The following is a 20,248-nucleotide window of genomic DNA, read 5'->3' as shown; positions in this document are numbered from 1 at the left end:
TAAGTTACTTGAGACTCAGATTTGTTTTGTTCAGCTTATCCATAAAATTAGAAAGGCTCCTTGAGAACGATATTTCATCAGTGCCGTTTACTCACTCGTTCAGATGAAGCTTCATTTTTTCAAACTAAATCTGGTTTAAATCTAAAAACGTTATTGTCAGTTCCACAAAGAAGACATGCACTTCTGGGGCGCCCTCAAATAATTTCTTAGCCCAGAATAGACGTAGAAATATCCTCGGTTGTGTTCTAATGTTGGATATTAAATAAAATCTATATATCAAAGACATAAGATTCTTATCTAAGCTATCTAAGGTAACCATATTGATCCATATCTCTATTTTGATGTTCGGCCCAAAACTAATAAGATCATAAGCCCTAAAATAAAAGTAATTTGGACATCCTTGCTTCAGTATCTTTGACTTAGAAATTTAGCGATACATTTGGGTAAAATCTATGTAACTATCATGCATGCGAAAATAAAAAGAAGTAAGGTACTTGTATGATAAACCCACTTCCGCTCAAGCTGTTCATTCATTGACGCATTATAGAACCGGTTTTTTTCATTAGTTTCTTTCAGCTATGCGTGAGGCAAGACAAAGAGTGGTAACAGAATAGATGGAAAATATATAATTGGGGCTATATATTTGCACACTAGGGGTGGGGTGTTGTTTGTAAAATATTTGGACAGTGTGAAGCTAGAAAACAATTCTTACTACATAATATGCAGAATAATTATACCTAACACATTTGGCATGCAGACCCGCTATGTTTTGCCCCCCCCCCTAATATGCAAATATATAGGCCAAATTTGTTTCTGAAGTATTATATTTTTATCTTACTTTGGTATATTTCATTAGGATAGAGCGTCAGAGAAACATATTAGAAGAATATTAGGTAGTGGGTATAACATACAAGTACCAGAAGCAAAACAAGAAAAACTAACTGTGTCTGAATTTAATTCTCTTCGAGTCCTTTACACGAGCTTTACTGAGCAGGAATTTTCATTGAAGAACTTTAAAAAATAACAACATTACCCCCTCCCTCTCGTCGATTAAAATATTACATTTTGTCCCCACTGAATATTCGTGAATTGACGCCAGTGTGATGGGGCCGCCAAGATGCAGAGATAAACAATTTTCAAATTATTATGGTGCCAGCAAGGTCTTGAATGTCCACGTTTCTATTAAATTCCTCCATTAAACTTATTTTACAGTTACAATATTCAAATAATTTGATACCCCTGGCGTGCTGTGTATCATGCTTCCCCTACCCCCAACCCTAACGGAAGGCAAATTTTCAGGGCTTTTGGAATATTCCCACTAAAATTAATATTACTTAATTTACTATTTCCTGGGGTCACATAGCTGGAAAAAGTAGCCGAGAGCTCCACTCCATTTTATTATTGAAAAAAGGCAATATTTATCAGTAATTTTGACCGAACCTGTTGCCTCTCCTGACTTTGTCCGATCATATGTTCTATGGGACGAGACTAAAGAGAAAATTAAAAAAGGAAAAGTAGGTAAATTTTGTCCATACGCCTCTAGTTTGTAGCTCTCGATAATGGCGATTTTAATGGCACACTTTTCATTTCAATCCAGGATTATTTTGTCGGGGTTTCAAGCTCTTTGTAGAAATCCCCGAAAATTTCAGGGCAAGATTAAGTTAAATCTATACAATAATAATCATTCTTGAATTACCGTTAAATGAAAAATTTAACGGTAATCATTCTTGAATTACATGTTTTTTTCAAAACGCATTTTTAAACCTTCGGTTATAATGGCCTGTGGTTTGCTCTTTGCTAGGTTGTAGCATATTATGCAACCACGATAGGAATTTCAAATCCCTTTTCAGGAATTATCTGCGGGAAACATAAGGTTTAGCCATTATCACCTGAACATAGAAATAATTAGGAGTTTTTGAGGGTCCCAAATATTGTTATTCTATGGCAGTTGTTAGTAAAACTGTAACGCAGGAAGCAGGAATTACTATGGCTACCGTCCACGGTCAAGGAGGATTCTAAAGCCAGTAAATGCTATTATTACAATAGATCAGAAAATTTTTAGCGTAAACCCTGAACGATAGATATTTACACTCATGAAGTGGTTTGCATTTCTTGAAAAATAAGGGAAATGCAGTTACTAGAAAAAAAAGTGTGTCATCATGTTTAAATTCTCGTTTAATACTTTTCGAGATTAGTAATTATGACTAACTAAAGTTTTAACTAAATTCTTTGCTTGGACCATATATGAAACTCAAACCCATAATATCTTTAATGCATACAGCAGCCTGTAAGAAAATCTTACTGAAATCCGTCGATGAAACAACCACAACAGAATACATAGATTTAAACTTGATATTTATTTAAAAATAAATAATAAACAATGCAACAACAACAATAAATTCTATTATGCTCAGTAATGACCAGCGTCTGCAGAGAATCCATGCACTGGATGTGCTTTGTAATTAACTATTCTAAGTTTCCCCTTACTATCATAGTATCCATACCTTCCGTGAACAACACCAGCTGAATCTCTTTCTTCAAAACGAAATTGGCGATCAGGACTAAAAAAAAAGGTACAATTACAATATCCATGCATTGCGGTACATGTAGGCTACATGTTCTTTAAATTCTGTAACGAAAGAATTTTATTTCAAAATAATTGAATAAAAGGTTACCCAAAGGTTATAAACAAAGTGAAAAAACAACAGAAAACTCTGATATTGTATATGTTTAAAAAAACGAAAATTTAGCAAAAACAGTGACGAGGAAGTGTTCAAATATATGCAAGTTGTATGTGAGGGATCGGGCGCCACTCTCAATCCCAATTTTTTACACCAAAGTGTAATTAGTGCTGGAAATGTCCCAGTTAAAGATAGGAACGTGACCACAATCAGTGATAAGGAAAGAGTTTAAGAGAGATGGGTAGAGCATTTTAAGAATGCGGTAAACAGTATTAAACTTACTGGAAATGATATAGAGAAAAATGAAAAAGTTTGTCACTGAAATGAACACTTAAAAATGAAAAAGTTTATGAAGGAAGATTTATTTTGAAAGAAAGAATTAGAGACATTATTGAAGGATTAAAAATAATAAGTCCCAAGGTGTGGATAGTTTGGTAGATGAGTTTTTAAATATGGAGGTTGCCAAGTTAGAGATAAATTACTGAAGATTATTAATATAATTTTTAGGAAGCAAATTATTTACTATGATAATGATTTCCAGACTTAGCAGTGTCTGAGTCATCCAACCCCTTTAGTCTTCAGCCTCAGAGATTATGAGCATTCCTATAGTATTCCTGTGGTTAAGGTAGGAAATGAGGTTAGTAGCTGGTTTGGTATCGAATCGGGAGTTAAGCAGGGTTGTGTTCTATCCCCATTTTTATATGGATTGTTTTGATGGGCTTTGTGCTTGGGAGCACTGCAAAGGCCACGGGACAGCAGGGTTGTGTTCTATCCCCATTTTTATATGGATTGTTTTGATGGGCTTTGTCCTTGGGAGCACTGCAAAGGCAACGGGACAGCAGGGTTGTGCTCTATCCCCATTTTTATATGGATTGTTTTGATGGGCTTTGTCCTTGCGAGCACAGCAAGGGCCATGGGACAGCAAGGTTGTGTTCTATCCCCATTATTATATGGGTTGTTTTGATGGGCTTTGTCATTGGGAGCACAGCAAAGGCCATGGGACAGAATGGATTCAAATGGAAAAGTAAAATATTCCTTTAATATATACAAAGCATATATTAAATACATAACCTAACCTAGGCACCTCCCCCCCTAAAATCCAAAAAATAACAGTTTATTTATTGTAATGCAATGAAAACCACACTATGCATTGAATTACTCGATAGCGGTCTCTTGAATTAACCCGTCAAAAACGGGTTTTTCGTGATATAGTGCCCAAGTACGGAAGCCCCTTCATTTTTAAGAAAATCTTAAAAATGATATTATAACGATCATAAAGTGAATCTAAAAACATTTTTTGAAAAGAAAGTTAAGAGTGACTATATGATTGAAAAGAACCAAAATTATTCTGTTATTGAGAAGGGAGGCCGCCATCTTCAGTGACCCCTCTCAAAGTTTTGTATTTTTCATCTTTATGTTTAAAAAGCAAATAGTCTAACACGGCCAATAAAGGTGAAAACTGTCATAAGAGCGCTAAAATGTCCCTTTGCTGGCAGCCCTGTAGCTTTAGCTTCAAAACCTGTGACTTACCACCATCTCATAGCAAAAACCTGTGAAACTGTGACCATACATAAAAACTGTTAAATTTCACAGGAAACATGTGACAGGTGTGATATGAACACATATGATAAGCGTAAATTCTCTAATAGCGACAAAAATACGCCCATAATGCAAGAATTCTGTATAAAAGCGAATGCTTATTTGCTATAGCTTCAAACTTGTTAATCCGAAACTTGAACAAATGCCATAGTTTCTTACTCCTGAAAAAGCAATTTACTAAAACGCCCTTACCCAATGCTTCCAGTATCGAATCCATACTTGTACGAGTGAGGTCCTTGTTGACCGTGGATTGCAAATGATAGTCGTCCATCATTTCCTGAGCCTCGTGCATAGCCTTTGGACTACGAGAATAATGCATCAGTAAAGATAAAATACCAAATAAACACTGAAGAAAAGATAATAATGGTATAATTAAGCAAATGAATCAATAAGCATTCCTTGTTTTTCGGTTCTTGATTAAATTATTCGTAGCAAGCAGGATTTGCACCCGAGAGTGGTGGTGTGAAAACCTAATTAATGCCCCAAGGGAGTTTGATTGAAGATTTTATATATTGTAAAAATATTCTTTTAACATTTCAGGAAGGGGAATTATCTATAAAAAATTAGTTTTGAAAAGTCGATAAAATTGATTTTGAAACAAAACCTTTCAAAAAGCTTAATTAAGTCAATTGAACAAGAGCCCCCCCCCCGCGTTTTATTCAAAATTCACAGCTTGATATATATTTTTTAATTTACATGCTACACTAAAATACAACGAAGAACAAGTGCTTCGAAACTCTATTTCTGTATATTGATAAACCCTCTGATTTCAATTTAGACAGTTCGTGATAAAGTTTTAAGGACTCGTTCAGTGACGATTCAATAATTCAGTTCCAAAACTAAGAAGACAAAAAACTGAGAGCGCAAACATTCTTTCCTGCATCGTACATCCTGCGTTCCCAGAGCTAGTGATATAATTGGTTCAATTCACCCAGATATCTAATTAGCATCGGGGGTGGCGTTTTCTCTCCAAAAAAATTTCCTCAGAGAAATTTCCTTCCTGGAAAATTCCCCCTGTGGAAAATCCCCCCATGGAAAATTCCTCCATACGCAAAATTGACCAGTCACAGAGAAAGCACAAAATAGGTACTTCAAAATATCGATCAGATGTCCTAAGGGGTAACAAAAGAACCAGATGTCAAAAATAGTTCTAGGCCAGGGGTGGGTTGGTCATCAATCCTTTTCGAATTTGAAAATAGTACTAGTAACTCGCCGTTTCAGATCAAATGAGAATATTCGAAGTTTCTGTGACCACGAGGGGGAGGTTGCTGTTGAGGAGGGGGCAGCCACGCTCCTAAACGGAACAAATTCTGCTTGTTTATGGTTTAATAATATTACTCTTTGCTTTCATAATAACGGCGTAGATCAGAAATATTCCCAGAAATCCATTAAGATTATATATCAATTTCTACCTCCACCTTATTTAAACTGATTCTGTATTTATCTGAAGGTTCAATAAGAGTCAGGATGTTTGCATTAAAATGCACCTTTTGAGGCATCTGCATCTCTCCCTAACTACAAAACGACCAAAGAACCTTGCTGTAGAGGTTTCAAGGTCTTATCTACAAAAAATCAGAATTTTGTATTTTTTACCAAAAAGATCACACATGTGTGTTGTCTGTTTTTTTCCCGTGGATGATTGTATCGAACCAAGGGTCCTAGAAAATTGGGAAAGGGTTCATTAGGACAAAAATTAAAAGTTTAGGTACCATTTCAAGTAAAAAAAAAGATTGGCTGGCAACTAGCTTCCTTCCAATGCCCCTTTATCTGAAGGCTCAAAAAGAGTCAGTTACTCAGTATGTTTTGCATTAGAATGCACCTTTTTAGGCATCTGACTCACTCCCTAACTAAAGAACGACCAAAGAACCCTGCTGTAGAGGTTTCAAGTTGTGATGCACTGTTTCATTCCATTCATTTTTTTCAATTTTGTTACTGAAAAAGACTTGCTAAATTTCATTAAAAAATCAGACATCTGGTCGTTTCATTACCCCTTAGGACATCTGATCAACATTCCAAGGTACCCATTTTGACCTTTCTCTGTGACTGCACAATTTCACATGCGGGGGAATGACTAGGGGGAGTTATCCTTGGGGGGAGTTATGTGGGGGGTTTTCCACGGGAGGAAAACACCTAGCAGTATCCTAATCGTTCCCGCTATGAAGACTTGATCTCGATCAACCCTAAAAGGTATTTATTTCAAAAACAAGTTTCTTCAAATAAAAATAAATAGGAACATCAAAGCTTAAAATGAACAAAAGCAATTACTGGCGCGCGTATGACAAGTATAAACCGGTAGGCTCTGGAAAGGTGGGTATTTTGCACCTTTTTGAACCAGATTCAGTTCAAAATTTTAATACAAACACATTTTCAAAATTTGACTTTTCTGTTTTCTAATCAACAAAAAGACTTTTTTACGTTGGTCCACAATGTACAGACTTTTTTACTGTTAGACTAACCTTGAAAGAGATTTACCTAAGAAAGACATGTCTGGGAATCCCCGTTTGCTTCTAGCTTTTAAGTTCTAATTTGAATGTCCAGACTAATTTATACATCCGGAATTAAGCAAAAATCAGTTTTTTAGTTAATTACCATTGCTCTTAATGATACGTTGTAATAAACGGTATGGTACACTCAAGAGCTTTCATAAAAATAACAAGGAACGTTATCATTTGTCTACACCAAATATGAGTGTGTTTTATTCTTTTAATAAACAAAAAAGCTTTTGAGGCATTCAAACTAGACCGATAGATATTCTTTTCTTTTATTTTAACATTATTTTTACAAGATTATGCTACGAAAATAATCTTGTTACGAACATAATCATGACACATCCGAACTCAATGTAAGCTAGTTTCTTTAAAAATATTTTCTATTTATAAAAATAGCAAGTATAATAATATGGTGTGAAGCCTGCTGTGCATTGAGTTTAGATGTTTTTAAAATCCTTTAGTCATAAGGGTAACATACACCTTCCTATATTTTTCTTATCCATAGGTCAAAAATAAGTTTTGATGAATTTTTGTAGAGTTATTGGCAAATTTTCTTCCACTGTCTTAGATATTCAGAGTTAATTAATTTGCATAAAGAAATAATTTTTCGGTAGGTTATGATTAAATAATTTCATTACCGTTAGGTTTATCTGTTCGACAGGATTTGCACATGAAAATACCTTTGAAAGTATCTTTCCCAATTTAATTTCGTTTTTGAGTGGTTGGCTCAAATTTAATAAAGCTTACGTATTTGAAATCGATGTCAAAAGAAAGCTTATTTAAATAAACTATTTAGTCCTCCGTTTGAAATTTCAAAAGGTAAATACTATTTAATAATACTGGTCCGTGACTTCCTATTTTGAATAACAATTTCCTTACCTCACTTGGGACATAGCTAGAGGCTACAGATTGCACTTCCTTAGCGAAACTTGCTTGTTCTGGGTTTTCGTAATAATCTTGGCTGGCATAGTCTTGACTAGCCTCTTTATATTGTTCTTGGGAGTAAGACGGTTCAGCTTTATAAGATGGCTCAGTTTTATATGATGGTGCTCTTCTTCGCTCTTTGTAACTTGGAGCTGGCTTATAATCTTGAATGGGTTCTTCAAAAGCTTTTGCTGATACAGAGGGGTTTATTTCCTCGTCATACAACGGAGCATTGTACGGTCTTGGGTTTGGTAGCTAAAATTTATTCTGAATTAACAATTTTTAAATTCTACTGAAAATATTGTTCATTCGCAAAAAAAGTCCGTCCAACGAGTGTGTGTGTTAATTAAACTTTATTAGGACACACACACAAAAACTATCCCTCACTTCTTTAAACAAAGAAATGAAAAAAGAACCTGACCCTCCCATCAGGATTTCCCTTAAATCCTTCATCTTTCGCATTTTTTTCCAGGGTTTCCCTCTTGAAAACCAAAGATATACAAAATTGTAGAACTAAACACATAAAAAATAATACTCGAAGAATTGTCTCAAACCTCCTCTCAGGCTTTGCCCGTGGGGGATTTTCTGGTGGAGCCCATGGTTCTTCTTTTGGTGCTTTTCTTCGGAAAACCCAGGAAATACATGAAAAAAAAAATCTGGGAATTTTTTCTTTCAAACCCCCTCCCAGGATTTGCCTCTGGGGATTTTCTGTTTTTCCTAAAACATTCCCAAAACTCAGCTTCTGAGGATTCTTTGGTGGAGTTCAAAGATATGTTTTTTTTGTGCGTTTGTCTTTGCAAAACCAAAGATATATAACATTAGTAAAACACAAAGAGCAAAATCCTGATGTTTTTTTTTTCAAACCTCCTCCCAGACTTTGACTCTGGAGGACTTTGTGGGGGAGCTCAAAGTGTTTCTTAGGTGTCTATTTTGGAAAGCCAAAGATATACAAAAATGGCAAAATATCAAAAGACTAGAAGAAACAACAACTCAGAATTTTTTTTAAACCTTTGACATTACCCGTCCCAGACTTTCCATTGGCAAATCTTTCCTTAGTTTGCATAACTGAAGAAAAGCAGGCAACAACAGCTAATATCATCAAGAACATAACAGGGCCCTAATCTGGTTGTGGTTATAAAGTGGAAAATACAAAAGGAATTAAAGAAAACACAGAACCAAAACATTATAGAAGAGATAATATTCTATATTAATAGACAAAAACTATGACCCGGAAAAAAAGACCATATGCTAGCTAATAGGGCGCAACAGAGAGATAGTGCTAGTCTCGACTTGTTTTAGACATTTGACCTTTTTATTCACCGAGTGTTGAGCCTGCTTTGAAAAAAAGGACCTTTCTTTAACGTAGAATCTGATTTTATGTTTTAAATAGTTGGACTCCTGGAAGGGATGTAAAATGGAATGATTTGTAGAACTTTCCTATAATTTCTCATAAGCCAAAAGTTTTTCAAACTTTTGGTATTGCCTGCGCGGTCCCTTGGGCCAACAATTAGTTGATAGCATTCGACAATACAACCATGGGCATAATTTCAGCATTTCAACTGAAAGGCAAGAGAGGGTCCACATCCGAGGGGTCCCCGATACCCTTTAGAAGAAAGGGAGGTTTCTGGGGCACCCCAAAAGCCATGTTTTGTGAAAAATATAAGCCTAAATGTGTTTTTAAATACTACTACTACTGTGACTAATAATTCGGTGCAGCACTAAGCCGCTTGGGCAAACAAAGCTACGCATGCTCCTCCTCCATCCCAGTCTATTTAAAGCCCTCCCAAGAAGTTCCTATATCAATTAAATCTTTCTTTAAAACATCCTCCCACCCCATTCGGGGACGACTTGCTTTTCGTGTAGCACTAGATGGTTGGCCGACAAGGACTATCTTTGGCAATCTGGAGCTATTCCGGTGTTGTGAGATGGCTTGGGGTATCCACTCTGTCATAAGCTCCTTTTTTCTGTTCCTATTCCTGACAGGAAAATCCTGTTTGCGCGGCCTCATAATAACATCAGGGTGGACCTTTGACAAGTTTTCCTAACCAAAACCGTGTCTGATAACAATGCTGCAGGGAGACCATGAGAAGTGGCGTCCCTCAAGGAAATTCTAGCCTATCTATCTTTTATATCTTTATTATATTCTATCTTTTGAACTGGATTCTGTTTTAAGGATAATTCTTCTAGGTTTGTTCTGTTTGGACGGGTATTTTTGTGCTGAAAAAATACCCATAAAGCTAAGTTATCTATTATAGGTTGGCTCCCCGTCGTAGCATAAAATTGTAGGCATGAATATATAAGGAGTCGGAAGTAATAGGCTTGAGATTATATTTGTAGCATTTCAACTCTTGTTGATAGAAGAGCGTCGCCAAGTGTGGAAAACCATTTTGTGACGAAGATAGGCCCAGGACTGCACAAAGCCTCCATCCATACTGAACGTCCCAGGGATTTCTTGCTGTCCGGCTCTAAGCCTGGTGAAAATATACCCCGGGCAATTACCCTTAACATCTCCACGCGTAAAATTGAGTCGGCAAAGAGAAAGCAAGACATAAGACGAATTTAGTATAGGAATTCTGGCAATGCCCCCGGTGTAAAATTTCCCCTGAAAAGTTGACTGCCTGGAAACTTTTGTCCTCATAGAAAATTATCCCCGTGGGAAATCCCACCAGCAGGATTTTTTTTTATTTAATACGAACAAGAGAGCAGTGACAAATTGTGGTATGTAAAGTAATACTTGCTAGGGGTAGCAATGTATTGGGTGATTTTCGGAGATTCGGGGAACCAATTTTTTTTTTCGGGGAGACCCATTGATTTTTGGGGAAATCCCTGAAAATTCGGGGACAGTGGAAGCCCTGCTTAAACCCCCACCACAGTAAGCTCAAGGACCTCGGTAGCCAAATAACTGGGATTCGTAAAAAAAAAAAAGTGATTCGTGTAGACTTGAGAAGCTGTGTTAGTCCCCGTTCTTCACCGGTTCTGGGACCAATGCTTTTCTTGAGTTCAAAATAATTTCAATGATTTAAGTAATATGAAAATTGCAACTTGGTATTTTACAAAGGTTAAAAAAGTATCCACTTGACGGTAAGACAACTAGCCTTATTGATTATGTTATTACAAACCGAAGGCTAGCAGAATCGATACAAGATACTTGGGTATATAGGAGTGCTGTTATTGATGTTAAAAATATGGTAGTGTCCAGGGTCAATCTGAAGCTGAAATTTACGAAGGGTAACTACCTTCCCGGAAGCTTCCCGGATGATGTTGGAAGACTCCAGTATATGAATTTGAGAGAAAATTTCCAGGAGCAGTTGAACATTAAACAATAAATACTAAAGTAGAGAACAATAAATCAGGATAGACTAAATAGTTTAGCAATGATGCTCAGTAAATGTGAAGACACAAGGAAAATAGATCTTAAAGCCGTTTTAGATGCATTTGCAGGATAAAAATTAAGAAATATATAAATTCGTGTGTCCATTTTCGGTGATGTAAATTTCGATAGGCATTTTCAGCAGTTTTATAATATCTAGGGGACACAAACGTAAATTAATGTTAACACAAAATGAGTACAAAAAAGAACAAAGGAGGATAAAATTGGGAGCTGAAAATGAACAAACTGGACCATCAAATGAGACAAGATCAAGAGAACGACCTGAGAAATGTAAATGTACGACGGGTGATAATAAACAACCTAGACCATCAAAGTGACAAGACCAATCAAAGCAACTAAGACAAAAGACAGTGAAAAAAATGTCTGAAGGAATGCTAAACGAAAATAAAGATCAAAGAGAAGTGCAGTTAAAATGCTAGCGAAATCGAAATTTCTTCAAACAATAACGAAGAATAGCTACTATCAAACAGTTCGGAGTAAAGAACTGTAAGTAACGAGTGACTCGGCTCAATTGTAGGAGAAACTCTTAAAAATATAATTTTGATAACTATGGATGCATCGAAAGAATTAGCTTTTTAAGCGGAATCAAAGTATGTATAGCTTATTGTTTAATGTTACCTATCAAAAGCAGCGTGCCTTGAGAAAATTTGCCCGTTTTTGGAAAAGGAAAGAAGTATCTCCAAAAAGTCAATCAATGCGGCTCAATAGTAACCAAAACTCTAACCAACAGAGTCTTGATAACAATAGATACATAAAAAGAATCGGATTTCGATGCTTATTCAGAATATGTAAAATTCATCAAGTTTAATGCTATCCATCAAAAGTTACGAGCCTGAGAATATTTGCCAATTGGAGGACAACGAACACCCCTCCCCCTCCCATTTTCCCCTAAAGATATCGAATCAAAATTTGGAGATAACCATTTGATTTGAAATTTAAAACGTAGAATAACTTTTGGGGGGGGGGGTATTTTCTGCGAGGGAAATTTTCCGTCGAGAATTTTCTGTGGAAATGAGAGTTTCTGGGAAGAATTTTACTGGGGAAATTTTACGCAGGGGGGGGGGGTAATTTCTGGCATGGTTTGAAAACAGTCAGAAATTAAATTAAAAAAACAAGTTTTTCAACTGAAAGGAAGGAGCAACATTAAAACTTAAAAGGAACAGAAATTAATCCGTACATGATGGTGGCTGCCCCTTCCTGATACCTCCCTCTTTATGCTAAAGTTTAGCTTTTTGTTGCCATTCTTTAAGAAATACTGCTCAAACGCCGTTGGAATTGAAGGAGATGTATTTTAAAGAACTTTAAGACTTTTACTTTAAGAGTGAGGGTTGGGGGAGGGGCAGCCTCTATACTCTTGGCAAACGAGAAAGGTTATTTTAGATCAATGGGAGAATATCACAACAATGTAAGGCTGACAGTCGAAAATTTTGTCCTTTGTAAATTTTATGGAAGTATTCCCTCTTTCTCAGAGAAAACTTTTGACAAGCCTCTGTGTGTGCATTATTTACATATATTATATTTTGCTATATAGATAATAAAATACTATATTGAATTCAGCTCAGATGCAAAAATCATGTAAATTGAAACTACCTTGCGATTGGAGTAATGTATTTTGAATGATTTGTGGCAGGAAAGAAAGTGCAAGTAAATATTTGATGGACATTGAAACACATGTTGACGCTGAAAAGCAGATTTCACATGTGAATAATTGATCTTGTGCAAATTCCAGAGAAAGCTGATTATAAAAAAAGTAATACAAGCGTGGAAAGAGGTGTTTAACAGGGAGTTTAAACAGCCGATTCTTTAACTAACACTGCTTTAGTGTTTTATTTGCTACCCCATCTGAAACACTCAGAGCATCTCTGCCTAATACATGTGAATTTTTTAAATGTTCAAAATTTCCACACACAAAATCCTTTAACTCGGGATTCAACCTTTAATTACAAAGACACTCAAAATCATTTTTAAAAGAACAGTCTATTAGATATTACTCTTTGAATGGTGTAGCTCGGTGGTGTCCCTCAGACCCTTTCCTAGCTGAATGCTAAAAAAAAATTAAAGAAAATTACACTTTTTTCAGATGTAAATTAAGAGGGAGATTGTAAAGGGACACATATTATCATGTAAATAAGGAGTGATGTTTCCCTCAACTCCACGCTCTTTACACTAAAGTGTCACTAGTATCTTACATTTACTGAAAGCGTTTTTGAGTACACTAAATAGAGCCACTTGGTAGTTGTCTCTATTTTATTTGCTAATTGCGTTTAAAAACAATGAAATCAAAAATTTCAGTGGTTGAAGCAATTGCACATCAATAAGCTCTTCCAAAGTTTAAAAATTCCAGAAACTGCTTTTAATGCTCTTTTTGTTGCCAGTGAGTCAAAGCATTCACTCTTGAAGTATATGGGAAATAAACCAAGGTTTAGAATAAAGACTGGTTTTGTGAAAGGGAGAGTGGCGCCCCTCATGCAAAGGAGAATAATTTCTTCGTATTGAATGAGCTTAAATGTCGCTCTTTGGTTTATTTGAAAAAGCTTGCTGATTTTTCTTTCTCTTCGTTTTTACTACCATCTGCACGGTATAAATACGGGTGAGGGGGCAACAATCCCTCAGCTTCCACTATTTACATTTAATTTTATCTTTACACAACGATTCCTCGGGGTAAAGGATTCGTTTAGTGTATTTGCTTTCAAATAAATGAAATTTTCATAAATAAACTATGTTTATTAGAATAATAGAGGAGCGATTCCACTAGCGTCCACCCTAATAGCTGGAACACAACTCTTCGATACTCATTAGCCGACTGTTTTATTAGATAAATGTTAGGTAATGACGGCGCATAAGAGGGGAGCGATTCCGCTGGCGTCCACCCTAATAGCTGGTACACAACTTGTCGATACTCTATAGCCAACTGTTTTATTAGATAAATGGTCGGTAATGACGGCGCATTTTCGTGGACTGTATGGATGTTGAGGAGTGAGTGTTATATTGAGAACTAGTAGGCCCTCTGAAACTGAGTGGCTATATCAATACCCTTTTAATAGTTCTCAGTATATTTGCTTGATAACATTTTGGCCCTGCGCTGGCTAAAATTGCTGTTTGTCCTTTTGTAGATAGTAGCCTTAGGTTTCGCATAAGTTTCGAATTTCATTGCATAATTTTCATCAAGATCATATCCTTCTTGGGGGAATTTAGCCCATTTAAAGTTATTATGCAAATTTTAATATACTTGATAACTTTTGATGACTAAAATTAAAATCGACGTATTTGCTTAAAATCGATTAAGTAGAAATAGTAAACTTCATTTGATGTATATAATCCAGCTTCGTTTATTTGAATTTAGGTTTCTATTGGCAAAGGTTGCTCTTTAACTAGGAATTGTTTGATCAAGTGCTCTTAAATTTCAGTGTCGCTGCAACCCCCACACCACAGCCTATATTTTCAATTCGCGTTTATAATTCGTACAGCCATGCTTCAATTATCTTTGAACGTTGATCATTCCTAGAAAGTGCATTCCCTAAAAAATTTCCAAGGAAAAGGAGTTTGGGTTTTCAAAAGGAGCTCTTTCAACAAATCTTTGTTAGGGGAGGAACAATAAACAACCATTTTTGACCATCCCTCTAAAAAAAAAGAAATACAGTTTCGCATGTTCATAGATAGAGGCTTGACACATGTTTTGGTGAGTTTAGAGGTTTCATTTTCATCAAAATAGCTTCTTTTTTGTCTTGTTTCCGTTGTTATGAAATATCCTTCGTAGGAAGTATGAAGGAACAAAATTGATATACAGTATTTGCCAAACTCTAAAAAAAACAAAAAACATTAAAACAAAACTGCTTAAAAATGCTTTGATTCCGAAATGCAACAAAAAGTAAAAACTTACTGCTATTTCAAAAATTTAAACCTTTTAAGACTAAAAGTGAACGCATAGGGAGTCATGATATATACTGTAACTAATCAAGGATTACTTTGTTTGTCAGGATAGTTCATGACAAGATAGTCCCTTTAGTCTTAAGAAATTTTTTTAGAAATAGCAGAATTTTATTCATTTTTTATTATATTTGGAGACAAACGCGTTAAAAGAAATTTTGTTTCAATAGTTCAGTTCTGTTTATTTTAATAATAAAGTGGTTTAGTTGTGTTAGTGGCAAAATCTATGAAATTGTAGTCTCTTCCATAATTTATATGTTTTCTGTTTTCAATAATTTATATATTTTCCTTAAAATACAAGGTCCCTTAAAGGAAATACTACTGTTTGTATTAAAGGTGGAAGCCAAATAATTATAAAGAGTATCTTCTACAAATAGGCGACCCCGTTTCACAGAAAATTTTGAAGATCAGCTTTACATGTGGAAATATTCCAATTTATCAACTGCAAAATGCGAGTAAATACAATCACAAGCTTACTTGTTCATATCCTCCTGGTGTAGAGTTTTGTCGTTTTCGTGCCCGATATGTATTGGGCTCATATTTCCCTCGATCTGATTTACTCCTGCTACCCGATGTTTCATCTCGGAAATAATTTCCTTGTGGGAACGCTACTGCCCCACAAGCTAGACATAGACCAATCTGGAAGAAAAACGGGCAGATAGTGTTTTTCTTACGCACGACTTAATAATTTCTATATAAAACAGTTCGGGGTAACGAACTGCAAATAAGAATCGACCCGGCTCGATAGTAACCGAAACTATAAAAAACGGAATTTTGATACCAATAGGTACATCAAAAGAATCTATATAAGTTTCATCAAATATATAAATTCCATCAAGTTTAGTTTTACCCATAACAAGTTACGAGCCTGAAAATATTTGCCTTATTTTTGATCACTAGGATCCAGTGATCCTAGAATATAGCGAGAGGGCTCATTTGAACGGAAATTAAAACCTCTAGTGGCCTTTTTAAGTGATCAAAAAAATCGGTGGCAACTAGGCTTTCACGCGCATTTTTCTCTCAAAGTCACCCGATCAAAATTTTGAGATAACCATTTTGTTCAGCATAGTCGAAAATCTAATAACTATGTCTTTGAAGATAAATTAATCCCCCAGAGCCTTGGGGGAAGGGCTGCAAGTTATGAACTTTTCCCATTGTTTACATACAGTATTGGTTATTGGGAAGTATACAGGATAGGAAGTAAATCCCTCCTTATCAAGAGGGATTTTTTCTAGTGGGGGGTCGAGGGAAGGAATTACGTGGGAGGATCTCAATGAATCAAGAAAATCAACAGGGGAACAAATAAAAAATACAGGTAAACAATGCGGCATTGGACTTTACCGTTGCTACCGGTGCTGCTAATCTCAATTTCATAGTCCTTCAGCTATGAAACATACTGGGGGGTTGTGGGACAGCCATCCTGCGCTTTTGCGCGGCCTTCCTGTTTACCTTTTCCAGATTTCTCCAGGTAAACCTTTAGAGCTAGGTCAAATCTGGCTGAGCTTACGGAGTCACGCCATTGACCCCCGTTCCAAACCAAATAACCAGCGACACCAGGACTCGAACTCCTGTCCTCACAGATAAACATAACCAAGAATATAAAGTTAACAAAAGCGGCAAACATCCCATGGCTCAAATATGACAATATTGTTTATAATGAGGCTGCTCGTTTTGAGCATCAAAGCTAAAGCTAACCAAAAGAAGACATGAATAGAGATTCTCGATTGTTATGCCTGTACCAAAATGCATTGTTGTGTGTTTTAAACATCCCTAAGTTTATTTTAGTTTTGGAGCAATGTATTACATCAAACTAAAGATTTGAAGACATCAAATTTATGTCCCTTAACTGGGAACAAAAAAAACTGTTTAGTTAAAACCTAAGTTCTAAATGAAACGTCGAAGAGTTAAAGAAGCCTAGATATCGTAAGCTGACAGACAGAAGCGAAAGATAAAGTTTTATCAGTTTTTATGCAAAAATCTGAGTAACTAATTTTTGCCAGAACCAAGACGAGAAAATCAATTTCTTCTGCCTGACTCTGAGCCAGTGGCGTCGCGAAAATTAGTAGGAGGGGGCAGAATGTATATTTTCAGAATCTAGGGGGAGGGGTAATTTTGTGTTTTTTGTTTCATTTTTTCGGCAAAGTTCTTATTGATGGGCTTCTTGTTAGCTTGGAAAGTAGTAGATTTAGGTAAAGGAAGCTTATTCACTTATATCAACTACTTTCCAAGCTAAAAAAACCGTTAATTTAAAATTCTTAACACTTTTCAATGAGAGTACGAAAAAAAAGGCATTTTCAGTGAAAATGCCAATAAAAACGCTATAATTTTCAAATCTAGGACAGATCAAAATAATCTGGGGAAGGGGGGGGCATGTCTCTCTTTGCCTTTGGACAATTACAAAATATGTTTGAGGGGGATGGGTGGAGAGGCCAGCAATACTTGCTGTTTTTTGTTGATTGAATTTCAAATTGCCTTTATTTGGTATTATATGGGCCGCCTATAGACAAAAAAAAATAAGTAGGAAACCTAAAGTAATTCCACGAAATCAGAAAACATTTGTATATAGCCTTGGGCTTTGTCTAATCCATGGGGGAAGGGGACCTAGACGCATTTGCAACGGCAATGATTGCTATAATCGGAAAAAGTATCAAGTGTAGAATCAAATCGTATATTTCTTTTCTTTTTTATGTCTGATAAATATTTCCGGGCAACTTTATATTTTTAGTTCTTTTCAAAAAAAGTTAAACAAAATAATTCTTACCTTTTTGTTACCGGCATAACATCACGAAATTGTCATTAACAAGCACCTTGAATTTGTTCCAAGTTTCATTCACTACTTCATTAACTTATTCTATTTGAAAGTTTTCGTTAATTTTTTTTTTTTTTTTTTTTTTTTTTAACAAAGACGCGTTAAATATGAATAAGAAAGGGGATTTTACGGTGAATTTCGATGAAATTCAAATTTCTAAGCATTTTCACAGGAACATTGAACGTAGTTAGGTTTATCATATAAGGTAAGAATTTAGTTCTTTCATTACGTTTTTTTAAAGAAAAGAAGTGAGACCATAAAAATACACTTTTTCGGTTTGAAAAATATACAGCCCTCTCTGAGTATCCATGTACATGAATTTCCCGTGGGAGAAATTTTCAGAAAATGACTCTTTTAAACACATAAATGCTCAGAAAAGTTTTGCAATGGAAAGATACGCTTCATATGGTCAAAATTACCTCTTTTTTACAACTATATCACGTAAGTATTTTTTTTGGTTTGCACAACTCTAACTAACATAACCACTGAGATTAAAAGGTTAAAGATTAATAAGTACCACAATAAATGATTTCATCCTGTTAACTACGAGTTGGCAGAGACGTTACTGTACCTTAATTTCTCCAGTGGTTCATATAGATAACACAGATGCATCTAGCATCTCGAATATTGACCAATCACAGAAAACCGTCCTTATGGCCGAGAAAACACATTTGTATCACCTTGACAATGAAAGTTTTGCAGTATTTTAGCAGCCAGCTGCTGTTCTTTTTTTCCGCACATTATTCAGATATGCAGTTTATTCTGGTCCTTTAAACGACCAAGGTCATTGAAATGAAAATGGTTTTTGTCACCAGGACCCGTCTCAGTTACACTCCTACCTGAAAACTAATTTTTTAAGATTTTGTTCTGGGGGTTTTAAAATTATATTAGGGAAGTATCATATTTTTGTCAATATCGTCACGATAAACCGTGAAAATAAATCTGCAAACCTACTGAATAAATTTGACAATGTATTTCGTCCGTAAAAACTCAAACATTAACAATCTGTTAATATCCAAAATCAGCTAAACCTTCATAGGAAAGCTATACTTTCTTAAGCTGTTTGGTGTCATACTTTTAGGCTCATTTTTTACTGATTTTTGCCCCCATTTTTTTTTTATTTGGCACCAACTGCTATCAAGAACTGTATAACTGCATATATTTTTCTTTTTCAATATGAAAATGGAACTGCCGATTTCTTCCTAGTTTTTTTCTTTTAAATATATGTGATTTATGAATTTTCCTCATACATGCTTACTTAACTCCCATCTGGCCGGATTGGCCGTTTTGGGGCTTCTCCTCTAATGCCATCATAACAGTACTCTCTGTTTGTTGAAGTCCTCAGCAGTACTGGGATCGGGTGGTCTGAAAAGTTTTCCCATCAGCGCTTGGGAGGTTGTCACCTTGGGCGAGAGGCATTTATTTTTCCTTCGAGGCCTATTTGGGCCGTTGGGCTGGGGACATACGCTGAACGTGTCCTAACCATCGAAACTGTTGGAGTTTGATGCCCTGCATGATGGTTTGAGGGTAATTCAAGGAGGACAGCGTTTGTTCGTTTGATATTCAGTCAAGGTAAGTGATGCCACTGAGCTTTCGGAGCGATTTAGTTTCAAATGCCGCCAGTTGGTGCTTGTCATTGGGTTTTAGACTCCATGTCTCTGCTACATACGTTGCAACTGAAATCGCTAAGGCACGGAAGAGTCGCATCTTCAGTTTTAAGGGTACGTATTTATTTTTCCAAATAGAGCACAATAACTCGAAACATGCGGAGGAAAGAGCCAGGCGTCGTTTGATGTCTTTTGAAGAGTGTTTGTGGATGTCAGCACACTTCCTAGGTGAATAAACTGGTCAGCCCACTTGATTTCCTAGCCCCGAATAGTGACTTTGGTAAGGAGGGATCCAGTCACTACATGCCGTGATAATCTCATCACTTCAGTCTTGCTGGCATATATGTCCATTCCAAAGGAACTAGCTGCTTCGTCGATGGCGTTCGTGACTGGCTTGGAGATCCTCTTTTTTTCCTTTCAGACGATTAATGTCATCAGCATATGCAAGTAGATCAAAGAGGTATCCTCCAAAGACTAGTCCCGTGCTATTAGGGACACGTGTCAGAACACAATTTAGGAATATGCAGAAAAGAATGGGTGAGAGGAGGCATCCTTGGGGAACACCTGTAGAGGTAAAAAACTTCTCAGTAAGTCCTTCACTACTCTGCACCATGCTTCTCACCTTCTCGTAAATACTCCTTATAATATCGATAATATCAAAGGAAATTTCGTAATGAGCCAACATATGCCAGAGACCTTCTCGACAGATAAGGTCTAAGACTTTCTTGAAGCGGATTTATCTTTCAAGTTTCGACAGTCCCCCTCTCTCAGCTTCAAGGCTGATTCTTCTAAACAACTTTTTTTTGTACTTTTTTTTTTAC

General features: G+C 36.0%; 1 protein-coding gene across 1 annotated transcript; it reads right to left on the bottom strand.

Annotated features, from left to right (window-relative positions):
- Window positions 1-2,342: 2,342 nt before the first annotated feature.
- LOC148955347 (uncharacterized) lies at window positions 2,343-18,371 on the bottom strand. Its single transcript, XM_089101685.1, has 5 exons — window positions 18,338-18,371; window positions 15,489-15,650; window positions 7,649-7,948; window positions 4,473-4,582; window positions 2,343-2,561 (listed from the first exon to the last, which is right to left on the bottom strand). The coding sequence occupies exons 1-5, from the start codon at window positions 18,353-18,355 to the stop codon at window positions 2,411-2,413; spliced, it is 741 nt and encodes a 246-aa protein (XP_088957811.1). The 5' UTR covers window positions 18,356-18,371; the 3' UTR covers window positions 2,343-2,410.
- Window positions 18,372-20,248: the final 1,877 nt, after the last annotated feature.

The sequence above is a fragment of the Artemia sp. Qi Xiang Cuo genome, chromosome 2 (genome assembly GCF_049724085.1).
Source record: "Artemia sp. Qi Xiang Cuo chromosome 2, ASM4972408v1, whole genome shotgun sequence".
Taxonomy (NCBI): domain Eukaryota; kingdom Metazoa; phylum Arthropoda; class Branchiopoda; order Anostraca; family Artemiidae; genus Artemia; species Artemia sp. Qi Xiang Cuo.
This window is presented reverse-complemented; position numbering and strand designations above follow the sequence as displayed.

Excerpts from the sequence above, each read along its gene's own strand:
- LOC148955347 (XM_089101685.1), bottom strand. Across the intron at positions 4,583-7,648 it reads CTAGCTATGTCCCAAGTGAG|TCCAAAGGCTATGCACGAGG; the intron begins GTAAGGAAATTG and ends TTATTCTCGTAG. Across the intron at positions 2,562-4,472 it reads TTCGATACTGGAAGCATTGG|TCCTGATCGCCAATTTCGTT; the intron begins GTAAGGGCGTTT and ends CTTTTTTTTTAG.